The 14,482-nt window shown below is 49.9% G+C and overlaps 1 protein-coding gene across 1 annotated transcript in view; it reads right to left on the bottom strand.

Annotated features, from left to right (window-relative positions):
- Positions 1-14,482, bottom strand: part of BMP6 (bone morphogenetic protein 6) — a 101,985-nt gene that overhangs the window by 1,474 nt on the left and 86,029 nt on the right. Inside the window, exons 5-6 of the mRNA XM_064161160.1 lie at positions 3,165-3,241; positions 28-138 (exon numbers count right to left, since the gene is read on the bottom strand). Of these exons, the coding sequence (XP_064017230.1) occupies positions 28-138; positions 3,165-3,241 (188 nt within the window). The remainder of the gene's footprint in view (positions 1-27; positions 139-3,164; positions 3,242-14,482) is intronic.

Below are 14,482 nucleotides of genomic sequence, written 5' to 3'. Positions count from 1 at the left end.
TTTGGGGGGAGCTCCCTGGAGCCTTACCAGAGTCTGTACGATGGCATGGTTGGTTGCGTTCATGTGGGCATTGAGCGGGAACGAGCACTCCCCGTCGCAGTAGTTGGCGGCGTAGCCCTTTGGAGCGATGATCCAGTCCTTTTTAGGAAGCAAACAGAATGTGAGTCAAATTAAGAAGCTGCCAACTTGCAGAGGCAACTGCAGGCAATTAAGAGCAGCTGAAAATGTTCCACTGACATTTTTCTTGAGGGTGAAAATGTGTTTTCACTGAAACTGTTAGGATTTGGGGGGGTGAGGGAGTTGGGACTTTTTCCTGAGCCATGACTTTTCCATGGCCACACTGATTTTAATACCCAAAGAATGGTGCATATCTATGCACAGTTTAACTGCCACAAATTAGAAGGGTTCCATTCCTCAAACTCTTGCTGGTTTGCCTTGTGGGTAGTGTGGTTTGGATGTCTTTATTGTCCAACATGTCCTACAGGTTAGGCTGAGCCTCAGCTGCTGTCCCCTCCCAGAGAAAATCACGTCAAATTCAGCCAGGGAGCTCCAGAACTGGAAGATAAAACACTGTGGTGCTTCACAGACATTACACACTCTTTGGAAACTCTTGCACTCAACTTAGGCCACACTAAGGAAGTTTTAGTTGTTAAAGAGCTTTTCCACCTCTGCCAGGCTCCTCAAGAAGGAACAGGACAGCTGCATGGGCAAGCCAGTGGCCCTGGTGGCAAGTTGAGAACAGAAGTCTGAGAGGATACCTTACTGCACGCTGAAACGAAGTTGTAGTGAGGTGGGGGGTGGGAAGGGTGGGATTGATCTCTTCTCCCAGGTATTTCACAACTGGACAGATTGCACCAGGGAGATTCAGGTTCACTGTTAGGAAAAATTCCTTCACTGAAAGAGTAGTCAGGCATCGGAACAGGCTGCCCAGGGAGGACACGGAATCACCCTCCCTGGAGGTGTTCAGAAACCCTTGCAGACATGGCACTTCAGGTTTAGTGGTTATCTCAGTGCTGTGTTGGCAGCTGCACTTAGAGGGCCTTCTCAGCCTTACTGACTCCATGATTTCACAAGTGCCATGCTATGAAGCAGGAGCTTCTTCACCAAAGGGCTAACAAAAAACACAGCTTTTCTTCCACTGACACAAAACGGCCAAAGGGAAATGAAAAGCATCACCAATTAGCAGGTGGCATTTCACTTCCCTTGGTGTCCCACCACAGGAAGACATACTGGTACGTGCACGTAATTCTTAGATGACTTCCCCTTTACCTGACAGCACTTCCCTGAGTTAGGCTTAATTTGGCTACAGCGAGAGAGTGTTGCTGCAGCTTTGCTAACCAAGGCTGCTCTTTAACACTGCTGTTGTGAGGATCCCTGGGCACAGCAAACCCACCCCTTCATTTTACTGAAGCAGCTCGCTCTAAATTTGTTCCCTGTGCTGCTTTTCATAAGACAGTCATTATCTTGCTACAGAAGCCAGTAGAGCCTAAAATACAATACAGAATCACAGCATCTCTGTGGTTAGAAAAGCTCTTTAAGATCACTAAGTCCAACTGTTAACTCAGCATTGTCAGGTCACCACTTAGCCATGTCTCTCTATATGACTTTGAAGTCTCGTCCAGACTCCACCACTCGGACTCCCTAGGAAGCCTGTTCCAGGGCTTGACGAGCCTTTTTTGGGGAATGAAGTTCTCATAAACCCCAACCTAAAGCTCCCCTGGTGCAACTTGAGAGCACTGGGAGAAGAGACTGACTCCCACCTCACTACAAACTCAGGGAGTTACAGCTCTCACCTCGGCCTCCTTTTCTCCAAGGTAAGCAACCCCAGTTCCCTCACTCAGTGCTACTAAGACTTGCTGTCTGGACCTTCCACCAGCTTCACTGCCCCTCTCTGGACATGTCACAGCACCTCAACATCCTTCTTGTAGAGAGGAGCCCCAAACTGGCCACAGTTTTTAAGGTGTGGCCTCACCAGAGCCAAGTACAGCAGCACAATCACTGCCCTGGTCCTGCTGGCCCAGACTGAGGGAAGTGCTCTGCTAAAAAAGTTGATGCATGCTCTGAAGGAGACAGCAGCACTCAACAACTGCAGGGGCTGCTGCCCTGTCTCCATCAATCAGTAGGATCTGAATTCCAACTCCTGCAAGGAACCCTGATTGTCTGTGGCCTTCCTTTGGCAGCATCTTACCTTCCTGCTCAAGCCTCCAACTAAAAAAGTGAAGGCAGTGCCTTTGAGATTGTGAACTTCACAACTGGAGTAAGCTTCCCACCTGGAAACAGGGTAAATGAGCTAAAGAGGAGGTGAGAAGGCTGTGCACGAGAGGAAGATGTGCCTGCTCAGTACAAAGATGGGGAGGGGTTGGAATAGCTGACCTTTAAAGGTCTCTTCTACCCAAACCATTCTGTGATTCTCTAAGTGAAAGGAAAAGCCACTAACAAGTCCTAGAGAATGGAGTCAGCACACAGCCACAGTTGTGGGTGCAGCTGTCATAAGCTCCAAACAATGCTTTTGTCCCACTAGCTGGGGGAGGACTTTCATGTGTGGGCTCTTACAGAAGCAGCTGGGCCAGCCCTGGCATCTTGAATTATAATGTGGTAAACACAGGAGCTGATGGAAATGGGAAAGGAGAAAAAAACCCCAAGTGAGGCCACTCTCTGCAATGTGATGTTTGATGATACTATGGACAGGTCCTAAATAACCTCATTCTAAACAACTCTCTGGCCTCAGCACGCTTCAGCTAAACCCAGTCTGCAGCTCACCTACCACAGCCAGTCCTAACTGCGGGGCAGGGGTGGAGGATTTCAACACAATGGGCGAAGTTAAAAAGCAAGCTGCTGTCCAGAGGACTCTGGCTGTGGTTGAAAGCGCTGCTCAGTTTGTTTCTTATCACGAGAGGCACAGAGATCCCAGCCCCTGCCCGCGGCGTGACTCCTCCAGTGACACAGGACGACCGCCTGCGCGAGCCCCATAAAGTACTCAGCTTCCTCTGGATCTCATCAAACCTCACAACCAGCAATATTTATTTGCCCTTCCCTGGGCCTGGCTTCAGCAAGGAGAGGCAAGGGACATTTTAAAGCAGAATGGCAGCCTGGAGTGGAACTGTCGTGACACTGTTTGGATAACATTTCATAACAAGGTTTAGCCAGCGAGGAACATCACCCACCTGCCAGCCCAGGTCCTGGAAGCTAACGTACAGCTCGTGCTTCCTGCACGCTGTCTTCAGCTCGTTGCTGTTGTAATCTGTGAAAAGAAAAAAGCAAACTGGGAGTTTAGAAAGTAAACCAGGCAGAAAGTAGCCTCCTAAGGCAGAGGTGGCCAGATGTGTGTGGGCTCAGCAGTGAGAAATGGCGAGCTCTCTCAGCAGCCCGAGGGATGAGGGTGTTGAGGGACATCCAAAGCAGGGCTGAAGCTTTTAAGGCGTGTGTGGGAATCGATGAACCACCGAATTGTTTCTGCTGGAAAGGATCTCTAAGATCAAGTCCAACCATCAACCCAATACCACCGTGACCGGGAAACTATGTCCCAGAGTGCCATGGCTACACTTCCTTTGAACAGCTCTGGGGATGGTGACTTGCAGGACCACTGCCCTGGCAAGCCTGCTCCAATGCCTAACCACTCTCTCAGCAATGAAGTTTTTCCTGAGACTGAGTTTAAACCTCCTCTGGTACAACTTAAAGACAAGCCTGGATGAGGCACTTGGTACCATGGTCTAGTTGAGTGGCTAGGGCTGGGTGCTAGGTTGGACTGGATGATCTTGGAGGTCTCTTCCAACCTGGCTGATTCTATGATTCTTTTCATCTTTTAAGGTTGTTGCCTCTCGTCCTACCGCTGGTTACATGGAAGAATCACAGAAACATTCCGGTTGGAAAAGACCCTCAGGATCACCAAGTCCAACCAAGAACCCTACTCTACCAGGTTCACTCTAAACCATATCCCCAGGCAGCACATCCAAATGACCTTTAAACAGTCAGTGACTCAACCACCTCCCTGGGCAGCCCATTACAATGCCTGACCACTGATGATCTGTGAGGTCTCTTCCAACCCTGATGACACTGTGTGAAAAAGCTCTTCCTCATGTCCAGTCTAAACCTATCCAGGTGCAGCTTGAGGCCGCTCCCTCTTGTTCCATCACTATTCACCTGTGAGAAGAGGCCAGCAGCAGCCTCTCCACAGTGTCCTTTCAGGCAGCTGTAGACAGCCACGAGGTCTCCCCCCAGCCTCCTCTTTTTCAAACTGAACAGCTCCAGCTCCTTCAGTCGCTCCTCATAAGATTTGTTCTCCAGGCCCTTTGCCAGCTTCATTGCCTGCCTCTGCCCTTGCTCCAGCACCTCCTCTTGTATTGAGGTGCCCAAAACTGACCACAGTACTCCAGGTGTGGCCTCAGCAGTGCCAAGTACAAAGGGACAATCACCTTCCTGCTCCTGCTGGACACAGCATTTCTAAAACAGGCCAGGATGCTGCTGGCCTTCTTGGCCACCTGGGCACACTGCTGGCTCATGTTCAGGCAGCTGTCGTAACACCACCCCTAAGTGCTTCTCTACTGAACAGCTTTCCAGCCACTCTATCCCAAGCTTGGGGTGTGGATGGGGTTGTTGTGGCCGAAGTGCAGGACCTAGCACATGGCCTTGTTGAACCTCATATAATTGGCATCAGCCCATTGCTTCAGCCTGTCCACCTCCCTCTACAGACTCTTCTTACTTTTGGGCAGATCAACTCTCCTGCCCAATTTGGAGTCATCTGCAAAGTCACCGAGGGTTTACTTAATCCCCTCATGCAGATTTTGGATAAAGATATTAAACAAGACAGGCCCCAAAACGGAGCCCCAGGGAACAGTACTTGTGCCCAGACACCAATTGTATTTAACTCTATTCACCACTACTTTCTGGGGCTTGCCACTCAGTCGGTTGGCACCCAAGGAACAGTGACTTGGTTCTGATTCCTTTGGTTGCCTTTAATAGCCTGAGAAGCAGTGCTAACAGAACATCTCCAGGGAAACAACTTCTTCAGAAGGAATCTATTGCTTCACCCCAGTGCAGGCTCCATCTCTGCTCAAACTCACCCTGCCTCCTCAGCCATCATTCCCAACATGTGCCACCTTAGGTAGCAAGCTCAAAACTTAATGCAAGACTATAACCCCAGGGAGGTTAATCATTGCCCTGTGCCCATCTACCAGTGAGCAAAAGTCCTTAACACCTAAGGTATCCCACAGGCAGTGACACCATGTTCCAGTCGCTCTCTGCCTGCCCAACACATCACACACAGCTCCATGCACAACCTCAGCTCTTAGACCCTTACAAGCTGTGACCCGAGAAACAAGTTTGTCCTTCCCATAAGCTGCTTGTCTGTAGGTGACAGGATCTGACACCCTCTCAACATCACCCTGCTCCTTATGCCAGTATTGCATGGAACAGTTTGGGTGCAGCATGGAAAGCCCTCACCAGAGACCTTCCCTCTGGCCACAGTGCAACATATGAGGATATTTGGAGCACACAGGAGCTCTTCCCAATGGCCCTACAAAACACAGCTTTTGCCAGCGAGTGGAATTTGCCATTCTCCTTGGGAAGGAGAGGCAGCCCTGCATGTGAGCACCTGGAACCGCAGCGAGCGGAGGCGGCAGCGAGCTGCGCCACAGGAGCGCTTCTCCCTGCGCAGGCTGCACAAATGCAGCCTTGATGGCTGGTGGCTGATCTTGTCGTGCCTTGGATGGCTGCTGCACCTCAGCACAGCAGCCACAGAAACCATCTTCTCAGTGGGGTGGCTTGGCCACCAGCTACGGCTGCTGAACCTGCCCTTTGTGCCCGGTGGGAAGCACCTGAGGAGGAGATGATGTCCTGGTCTGAGCTAGCACAGAACTAATTCTGTTCAGCAGTTTGAATTCTCAGCTGAGGCTCTGCACAGTGACAGCACTTCCCCAAATCCACAGCATGTCTGCACAGACAGTGGCTGCTTCATCTGGTGATAGCACTGGTTGCAGTTACTGCCACTGGGGTCCAGAAAGCCTTTAAGCCTCTGGCTTAGACTTGCTCTTGTGACCAAGGTCACTGCTACATCTCGTGCCCCATGTTGGAGTGCAGGAAGTCAGAGGTGGCACCTGTGGGGAGGAGTGGACAGGACAGGTGACCCTAAACTGACCAGCAAGGGATTCCAGCCCATGGACACCATCTTCAGGATAAATCTGAGGGACCACAAGGGTCAAGCCTCTTCTTCGGTGGCCAATGCCTGAGGAAGACTCTGTCTATTCTGCCTCTGACCCAAATCCACATACTCCTGAATCCAGTTCCAGAATCCAGCTCCTGAATCTGGCTCTCATTTGCCACCAAGTCCAGTCTGAGACTTGCCCGGGGCTTGCCCCTAACATCAGTGGCAGCTGTGATGTCACTAACACCAGGGGACAGGCTGGATATTGGTTTGTGTCCCTTTGTACCTATTTCATTTCACTGCTGTTACTTCATCAAAGCTGGTTCACTTTTCTTTCCCAGCCCTTCAGTCTCTCTCCCTTATTCCCCTTCTCTTCCCTTTGGGAAGGGAGAGGGGCTCCTAGAGCATGTCTGTCACTCAGCTGGTGGCCAGCCCAGCCCTAACCCTCGGCAGATGGTGGCAAACTGGGCAGAGCAGTGTGGGAGCCCACGTTCCTGTGCATGCAGCAGTACGTGTGTGCTCATCCCAGCGCTGGACCCAGACTTCCCACGTTCTCCTCCCGTGTCTCCTCTCACACGCCTCGTTAGCAAGTAAAGACGCTTCTGTCAGCAGCAGGCAGTGGCCACAGGCTCATGCTGCTTCTGCCTCCTGCTGCCTTTTGGCCTGCCAGCCCCTCCTGGCACCTCGAACGCGGTCAGAACGGGCACCCTCCCAACACAGCTCTCCCCAAACGCAGCAGCTGGGACAGCAAAATATTTTTAGTGACTTTTTCCTTGGCTCTGAATAAGCCTTTCTTTTTCTTCCCTCCACTACCCCCCTTCAAGTTTGTGAACTACAAACGCAAATATTTATTCAGAAGGAAAACTATAATACCAAAAGCACATCCAAGTGACTGGAGGGGCAGCAGGGCCTGACAGCTGGGCACAGTTAACACCGAGGGCTGAGGTCTGCCCCCACGCCTCAAACCCAACCTCCAAACCACCACAGATTAGCGAGATGTTTTCCCAAGCAGTTTGGGGTTTGAACTGTTAAGGATTGCATTTCAGCCTCTCAATAGCTTCGCTTCAATCGTGGGTTTAACCAGGTGAGCTGAGCTGCTGCAGCACAAACAGCTGCTCCCCCAGGAGCACCCTGCCGTGAGGATGGAGGTGAGGCTCTCTGTTCAAACTTTCCGTTCCAAAACACACAGCCAGTAGAACCCAGGGTGTGGTGGGTGGTGTGCTGTTTTTTCAGATGCAGCTTCTCACTCCCTAGCTCAGAGCACCAGCAGATTTCTAGTATGAGCTGGTCACAAGGGGGGAAAAAAAATGAGCAGAAGATGCTTTTACTGGTCAAAGGCTTCCATTGAAGCACCTGAAAACACAACTTCATTGTCCTCCACTGGCAAATGTGCTGCTTGCTTAGGGGAGAGCTATCTGTATCTGATAAAGACTTAGAGTTATCTGTTCACATCTGAGGAGTGTGCTAGTCTGAAGCAGGCTAGAATGTTTTGGTGAGAAGAACTAGATTACAGGCTGTGGAAAGAAAACAATGGTGATGTCTGCTTCACTCATAGGCTTGCTGAGAAGTATAGGAACAAGAAATAGAAACATAGATAACCACTCTCACTGGGGCTGCTGGCTGAGCTGCACCTCTCTAACCTCACCCTCCATTCTGGAGTAATCCACTTTGCTTCCTAACCCCCTGACCAAACCTCCATTCTTCCTTGGGACTGGGGTAAGGTTGAGAGGGGCAGGGGGAAGGTGAAGGGGTGGTTGAGAGCCCCTCCTGGGGACTCAGGTTTCTGGGAGGGCTGCTGTGTTTCTGTATTACCTTTTACCTTGTATATTTCTGTCTATAACTGTATATACTGTAAATATCTGCTTGTATGTTGTGCCAGCTGTAAATATAAGCTTCATTCCTATTTCCAGAGCCGGCTGAGTCTAGTCTGGGTGATTTCTAAAAGTGGGGGGGGCAGGGAACACCCAAGCCATCACAAGGAGGCACAACAAGGTTATGTTCCAAAGCCAGCTATGACTTACACAAATGACCAAGGGGAGAAGAGAGCAGAGTAACTAGGAGTGGGAAGGAAGGTGGTGAGCAATCATGAGTTTAAGGAAACATAAAGGAAATAAGCCCCATCTGCTCAACAAGACACACAAAGCACAACTTATGATGACCTTGTCCTTGCTCATGCTGCCTGAAATTTGCCCTTAAAATTGTACCTCAGCTCCCTGCTTGGATCATAGAATCGTAACATTCATTGGGTTATCTAGTCCAAGCTCCCTGCAGTAAGCAGGGGCATCTTTAACTCAATCAGGTTGCTCAGAGCCCCATCAAGCCTGACCTTGAGTGTCTGTAGGGATGTGGGCTCCACCACCTTCCTGGGCAACCTATTCCAGTCTTCCACCACCCTCACTGTAAATAACTTCTTTCTAATGCCAAATCTAAATCTACTCTTTACTTCAAAACCATTGCCCTGGATCACCCCCTGAGATGATCACTGGATTTGCACTCTCCCCTCTTTAATCCTCTCCTCAAGCACTCCTGCCCTCTCTTCCCAGTTACATGCTTGCCTGCCATGTCTGCTTTATGCTGCCCCTTCTTGATACTCACCCTTAAGGTATCCATAAACATTGGTCAGATTCCCTCTCAGCATTCTCTTCTGGAGCCTGAACAGCCTCCACTTCCCAACCTTTCCTCATAAGAGAGATGTTCTTTTTCCTTACTCATTGACATAGCCCTCCACTGGACTTTATTCAGTAATTCTCTGTCCCTCTTGAACTGGGGAGCCCAGGATTAGACACAACGCTCCAAGTGAGGTCTCACTAAGGTGGAGTAGAGTGCTAGAAGAACCTTCCTCAACCTGCTGGCCATAATCTAGAGTAAGTCACACACAAACACATCCAGGTGGGGTCTGAATGTCCCCAGTGAGGGAGCCTCTCTGTTCCAGTGTTCCATCACCCATGCAGTGAGAAGTCCAGCAGTGCCTCATTCCTAGTCAGCCACACCTTGAGTACTGTGTCCAGTTCTGAGCTACTCAAATCAGGAGAGATGTTGAGATGCTGGAGCGTGTCTAGAGAAGGGCAACAAAGCTGGTGAGGGGCCTGGAGCACAGCCCTGTGAAGGGAGGCTGAGGGAGCTGGGGGTGTGCAGCCTGGAGAAGAGGAGGCTCAGAGGGGGACCTCACTGCTGTCTACAACTACCTGAAGGGAGGCTGTAGCCAGGTGGGGTTGGTCTCTTCTCCCAGGCAACCAGCAATAGAACAAGAGGACACAGACTCAAGTTGTGCCGGGGGAGGTCTAGGCTGGATGTCAGGAAGAAGTTCTTCACAGAGAGAGTGATTGGCATTGGAATGGGCTGCCCAGGGAGGTGGTGGAGTCACCGTCCCTGGAGGTGTTCAAGCAAAGACTGCCTGAGGCACTTAGTGCCATGGTCTGGTTGACTGGCTAGGGCTGGGTGCTAGGTTGGACTGGATGATCTTGGAGGTCTCTCCCAACCTGATTGATTCTATGATTCTAAGACATTTCTCACACTGAGGGTGGTGAAATACTGTCCCAGGTTGCCCAGACAGGTGACGAGTGCCTCATTTCTGGAAATCATTCCAGGTCAGTTTGGCCTGAGCAACCTGATAGATGTCTCTGCTGACTGCAGAGGGGTTGAACTCAGTGCCTTTTAAAAGTCCCTTCCAACCCAAAGCCCTCTGGTTCTACAATAACCATCCATTCCCTACAACCTGGGACTCAGCACATGCCCTAGAGCCACGTCAGTTGGGCATACAGCCAGTTATGGGCCTGAAAAACAAGAGGAATCCACATAGTAAAGATTTTTTTTGGCAGTGAGCTAAAGCTCACTGAGCTACTGAATTAGGCCTCCACAACACATTTTCTCCAAAGCCTAGAAAGCAGCTTGAGCTACCCAAGCCCAGCATATTCATCTGGTTTAGCCCAAATCTGCTGTTTCAGATGTTTTGCAGTGTAATGCCCAACTGCCAAGAAGCAATAGGGGTATGTGTCCCTTCCTAGGACCAGGAGGGCTGAGACAAGGGAGCCTACAGTATGGGGATGCTGCAAACAGCTTCTCTAGGTTTGACTCATAGTGCCATGGACCAATGTTGCAGAGTCTGCCAGTGTAAGGAGCTGTTTGGGGAACTCCTGTAGGGTTCAGCAAAACTGTCCCTCTTTACCCTCAAATGGACCAATTCAGAAACATGAGCTTGGCATCCACAAGGCCCTGCAGTTAACCACCCTGCAAATAGTGATCCAGAAAAACCACCAAACCCCTCATTCTGCACCTAAAAACTACTTCCAGGGCAAGGCAGTTAAAAGATGGTTTGCCTCTGCAGCTTAACATTGTCTGTCTCCACCAGAACCCAAGGCTGACTTTCTGTGAGCACAGATGTTTCTCTTAAGGCTGGACACTGGCATTTGTGTTGCTGACAGGGGAGAGTGAATAACCTGACCCTGGTAGTCTTCCTCCTACAGACAGTTATGCACCCACCTTAGATTTCCTATAACCTCTCCCACATTAAGTGCTGGCAAGGAACAGCTAAATATTTACTGAGGTCAATGTGTCTGAGAACACCCTTGCTGCTCCCCAAGGTGCCAGCTTACCAAATTCCATATGGTAATTAATTGCTTCTGTGATTCCAAATAGCTTTGATAGAGGTCTCCTAAGGCTGGCCCTCTCTTCTGGGTGTTTGGCCTTGGTGATTTGGCCAGATAAAGCTGGTGTAAACGGATCACACAGTTAATAACAGCCCACTTCACTTGAAAGCGATCTGCTTGGGTGGGAAGATGGACCTGTGTGCAAAGGCACATGGAGAAATGCCTGCTCCAGTCTGCATCTAACTAAAGGCAGGACAGGCTGCTGGAGAATGATGTTTATCACCAAGACCCTTATCACCACCAAAGCATTTGAATTCTACTCATAGGATTGTTTCAGCTGGATAAGACCTCCAAGGTCACTGAGTCCAGCTGCTGACATAACACCACCACGGCTATTAAACCAGGTCTCAAAGTGCCATGTCAAAACGTTTTTGAACACCTCCAGGGACTGGGACTCCACCACCCCCCTGGGCATCCTGTTCCAAAGTCTGATCACTCTTTCAGCAAATAGATTGTTCCCAATATCCAATCCAAACCTTCCCTGGCACAAGTTGGGGGTCATTCCCTCTTGTTCTATCACTTGATACCAGGGAAAAGAGACAAACACCCACCTGGCTCCACTTTCCTTTCAGGTAGTTGTAGAGAAGAATAAGGTTACCCTGCTCTTCTCTGAACTTAAACACCCCAGTTCCCTCAGGTGCTCCTCATAAGACTTGTTCTCAGCCCCTTCACCAGCTTTGTTACCTTTCACTTGGCCTTATTTGCCTTCAGTGCTCGTGCATGCTGCCCTTTGTGGTGCTGGGTTCCCATACACCTGGGGGAATCTGCCTGGTGCTGTGCGTGTCTGCTGGGAGGAAAGCACACTTTGAGAGATGCTCCCTTCCTTGTGGAGCACCTCATGCTGCTCCTGGAGCCCCTGCAGTGGCTAAAGACAACCTGAAAAAGGCTGTTCACAGAATCACACACAATGGTAGGGGTTGGAAGGGAACTCTGGAGATCATCTAGTGCAACCCTCCTGCCAACACAGGTACACCTAGACTGGGTTGCATAGAAATACAGGCAGGTGGGGGTTGAAAGTCTTCAGACCCCTCTGGGCAGTCTACATCTACAAGAACGACCAGAAGGAGGATGCAGGAAATTACAGACATCTCAGTCTGACCTTGGTGCCAGGAAAGTCATAGAGCAGATCATCTTGAGTGACATCCTGCATCACACATGGGACAACAAGAGAACTGGGCCCACTCAGCATGCACTTATGATGGGCAGGCCTCGTTTAACCTATCAGATTTCCTACTGTGACAAGGTGACTTCAGTAAAGGCTTTGACAGAGTTGCCCACAGCACATTCCTGGAGAAACTGACTACTCATGGCTTGGATGGGTGCACTCTTTGATGGGTGAAAAAATATGGTTGAATGACCAGGCCCAGAGAGTTGCTGTTAACAGAGTTAAAGCCAGCCAATGGCCACTTACAAGTGGTGTTCCACAGGGCTCTGTACTGGAGTCAGGTCTCTTTAACATCATTCTCAATGATTTGGATGAGGAGATTGAGTGCAGCCTCAACAAGTTTGCAGACAAGACCAAGCTGGGTGGGTGTGTGAATCTGCTGGAGGGCAGGAAGGCTGTGCAGAGATCTGGACAGGCTGGATAGATGAGCAGAAACCAAAAGCATGAGATTCAACAAAGTGAAGTGTTGAGTGCTGCACTCAGGCCACAACCACCCCAGTCAAGGTTACAGGCTTGGGGAAGAGTGGCTGGAGAGCTGTCCACGGGCAAAGGATCTGGGAGTATTGCTTGACAGCCACCTGAACATGAGCCAGCAGTGTGCCCAGGTGGTGAAGAAAGCCAATGGCATCCTGGCCTGTATCAGGAATAGCGTGGCTAGCAAATCTAGAGATCTGATTGTCCCCCTCTACTTGACACTGGTGAGGCCACACTTCAAAGACTGTGTTCAGTTTTGGGCCACTCACTCCAAGAAGGACATTGAGGTGTGGGAGCATGTCCAAAAAACAGCAACTAAGGTGGTGAAGAGCCTTGGACACAAGTCTTATGAGGAACAGCTGAGGGAGCTGGGGTTGTTTAGTCTGGAGGAGGCTGAAGGGAGACCTCATGGTCCTCTACTACTACCTCAAAGGAGGCTGTAGTGAGGTGGGAGGTCTGCCTCTTGTCATATGCAACAAACGATGGGACAAGAGGAAATGGCCTTGAGTTGTGCTAGGGCAGGTTCCAGCTGGATATTAGGAAAGAATTCTTCAGAGAAAGAGTTATCAAGCATTGGAACAGGCTACTCAGGGCACTGGTGGAGTCACCATCACCACAGATGTGGTGTTTAAGAACATGGTTTAACGGCAGTGGCTTAGCAGTAGTGACAGGATTGTGAGCTCAAGGCGAGTGGCTGGACTTGATCATCTCAAAGGTCTCTTCCAACTTCAACAGTTCTATGGTCAGACTATTAAATCAACAACTTCTTAAGCAGTCTGAGACTGTCACACTTAGAAGGGAAAACAAGCTGATGCAGTCTCTCTTTTCTAAACACAGAAACCAACCAAGCCTTAAATCCACAGTCTCAACTATACCTCACTGACTACTGAACTGCCAAATTCCAGGGTTTAAATTAAAGCTGGCTTTGAGCTAGAAGAGCTCAAAAAAAAAACCCTTGATACCACAAAGCAACTAGCTATTTTCTTCCTTTTTTTCTCATCTTCTAATTTTATGCCCTGATGTGTGGCAGCAATGTAAAAATGGACCTTTTTGCCTAATTTAATAGTAATAAAACCTTGAGTTTAGTGCCATAAAGGTGCCTTTAAGAGTGCATCAGCACACAGCCATACTCAAAGCCTGGTTACCAGCCCTGGAGAAGCTCCCAACCTGGCCCTGTGTCTCTGCAGATTCTCAGTTCCATGGCCAGCACAGGTCCACATCAAGTGTAGAACAGCTCACCCACAACTCAAGTATGCAAGAGTTACAGAACCATGGAATTATTTTGCTTGGAAGGCACTTTTAAGATGATCAAGTCCAGCCATTAACCCAGCACTGCCAGGTCACCACTTAACTATGCCACTCAGCACTACATCTACATGGCTTTTAAATCCTTCAGGGATCAGGACTTCTCTGCTCTGAGAAGTTTGTTCTAGGGCTTGTCAACCCTTTCAGGCAAGACATTTTTCCTAATGTCCAACCTAAAGCTTCCCCTGCACAACTTGAGGCTGCTCCCCCTTGACCTGTTGCTTGTTACTTGGGAGAAGAGACTGACACCCACCTGACTTCAGCCTCCTTTCAGACCAATGTAGAGAGCAGTAATGTGTCCCCTCAGCCTCCTCTTCTTCAGGCTAAACAGCTCTAGTTCCTTCAGCCAGTTCCCCAGACTTGTTCTCCAGACCCTTCACCAGCTTCATTGCCCTTCTTTGGGCATCCTAATGTCCTTCTTGGAGTCAGTGGCCCAAAACTAAACACAGTGCTCAAGGTGTGGCCTCACCAGTGCAGAGTACGGGGCAGAATCACTCCCCTGGTCCTGCTGGTCATGCTATTCCTGATACAAGCCAGGATGTTGTCGGCCTTCTTGGCCATCTGGGCACACACTCCTGTTCAACCACTGTCAACCAACACTCCCAGGCCCTTTCCCACCAGACAGCTTTCCACCCACTCTGCCCCAAGCCTGTCCCTTGAGGGACAGCCTATTCACACAAGCTAAATCTGGGCAATGCTTGTTCATCTCCTCACACTGTGTCTGGACTAAACACAGCTGTCTCTCTTCTCTGG

This window comes from Pogoniulus pusillus, chromosome 21 (genome assembly GCF_015220805.1).
Source record: "Pogoniulus pusillus isolate bPogPus1 chromosome 21, bPogPus1.pri, whole genome shotgun sequence".
In the NCBI taxonomy this organism is placed as follows: domain Eukaryota; kingdom Metazoa; phylum Chordata; class Aves; order Piciformes; family Lybiidae; genus Pogoniulus; species Pogoniulus pusillus.
This window is presented reverse-complemented; position numbering and strand designations above follow the sequence as displayed.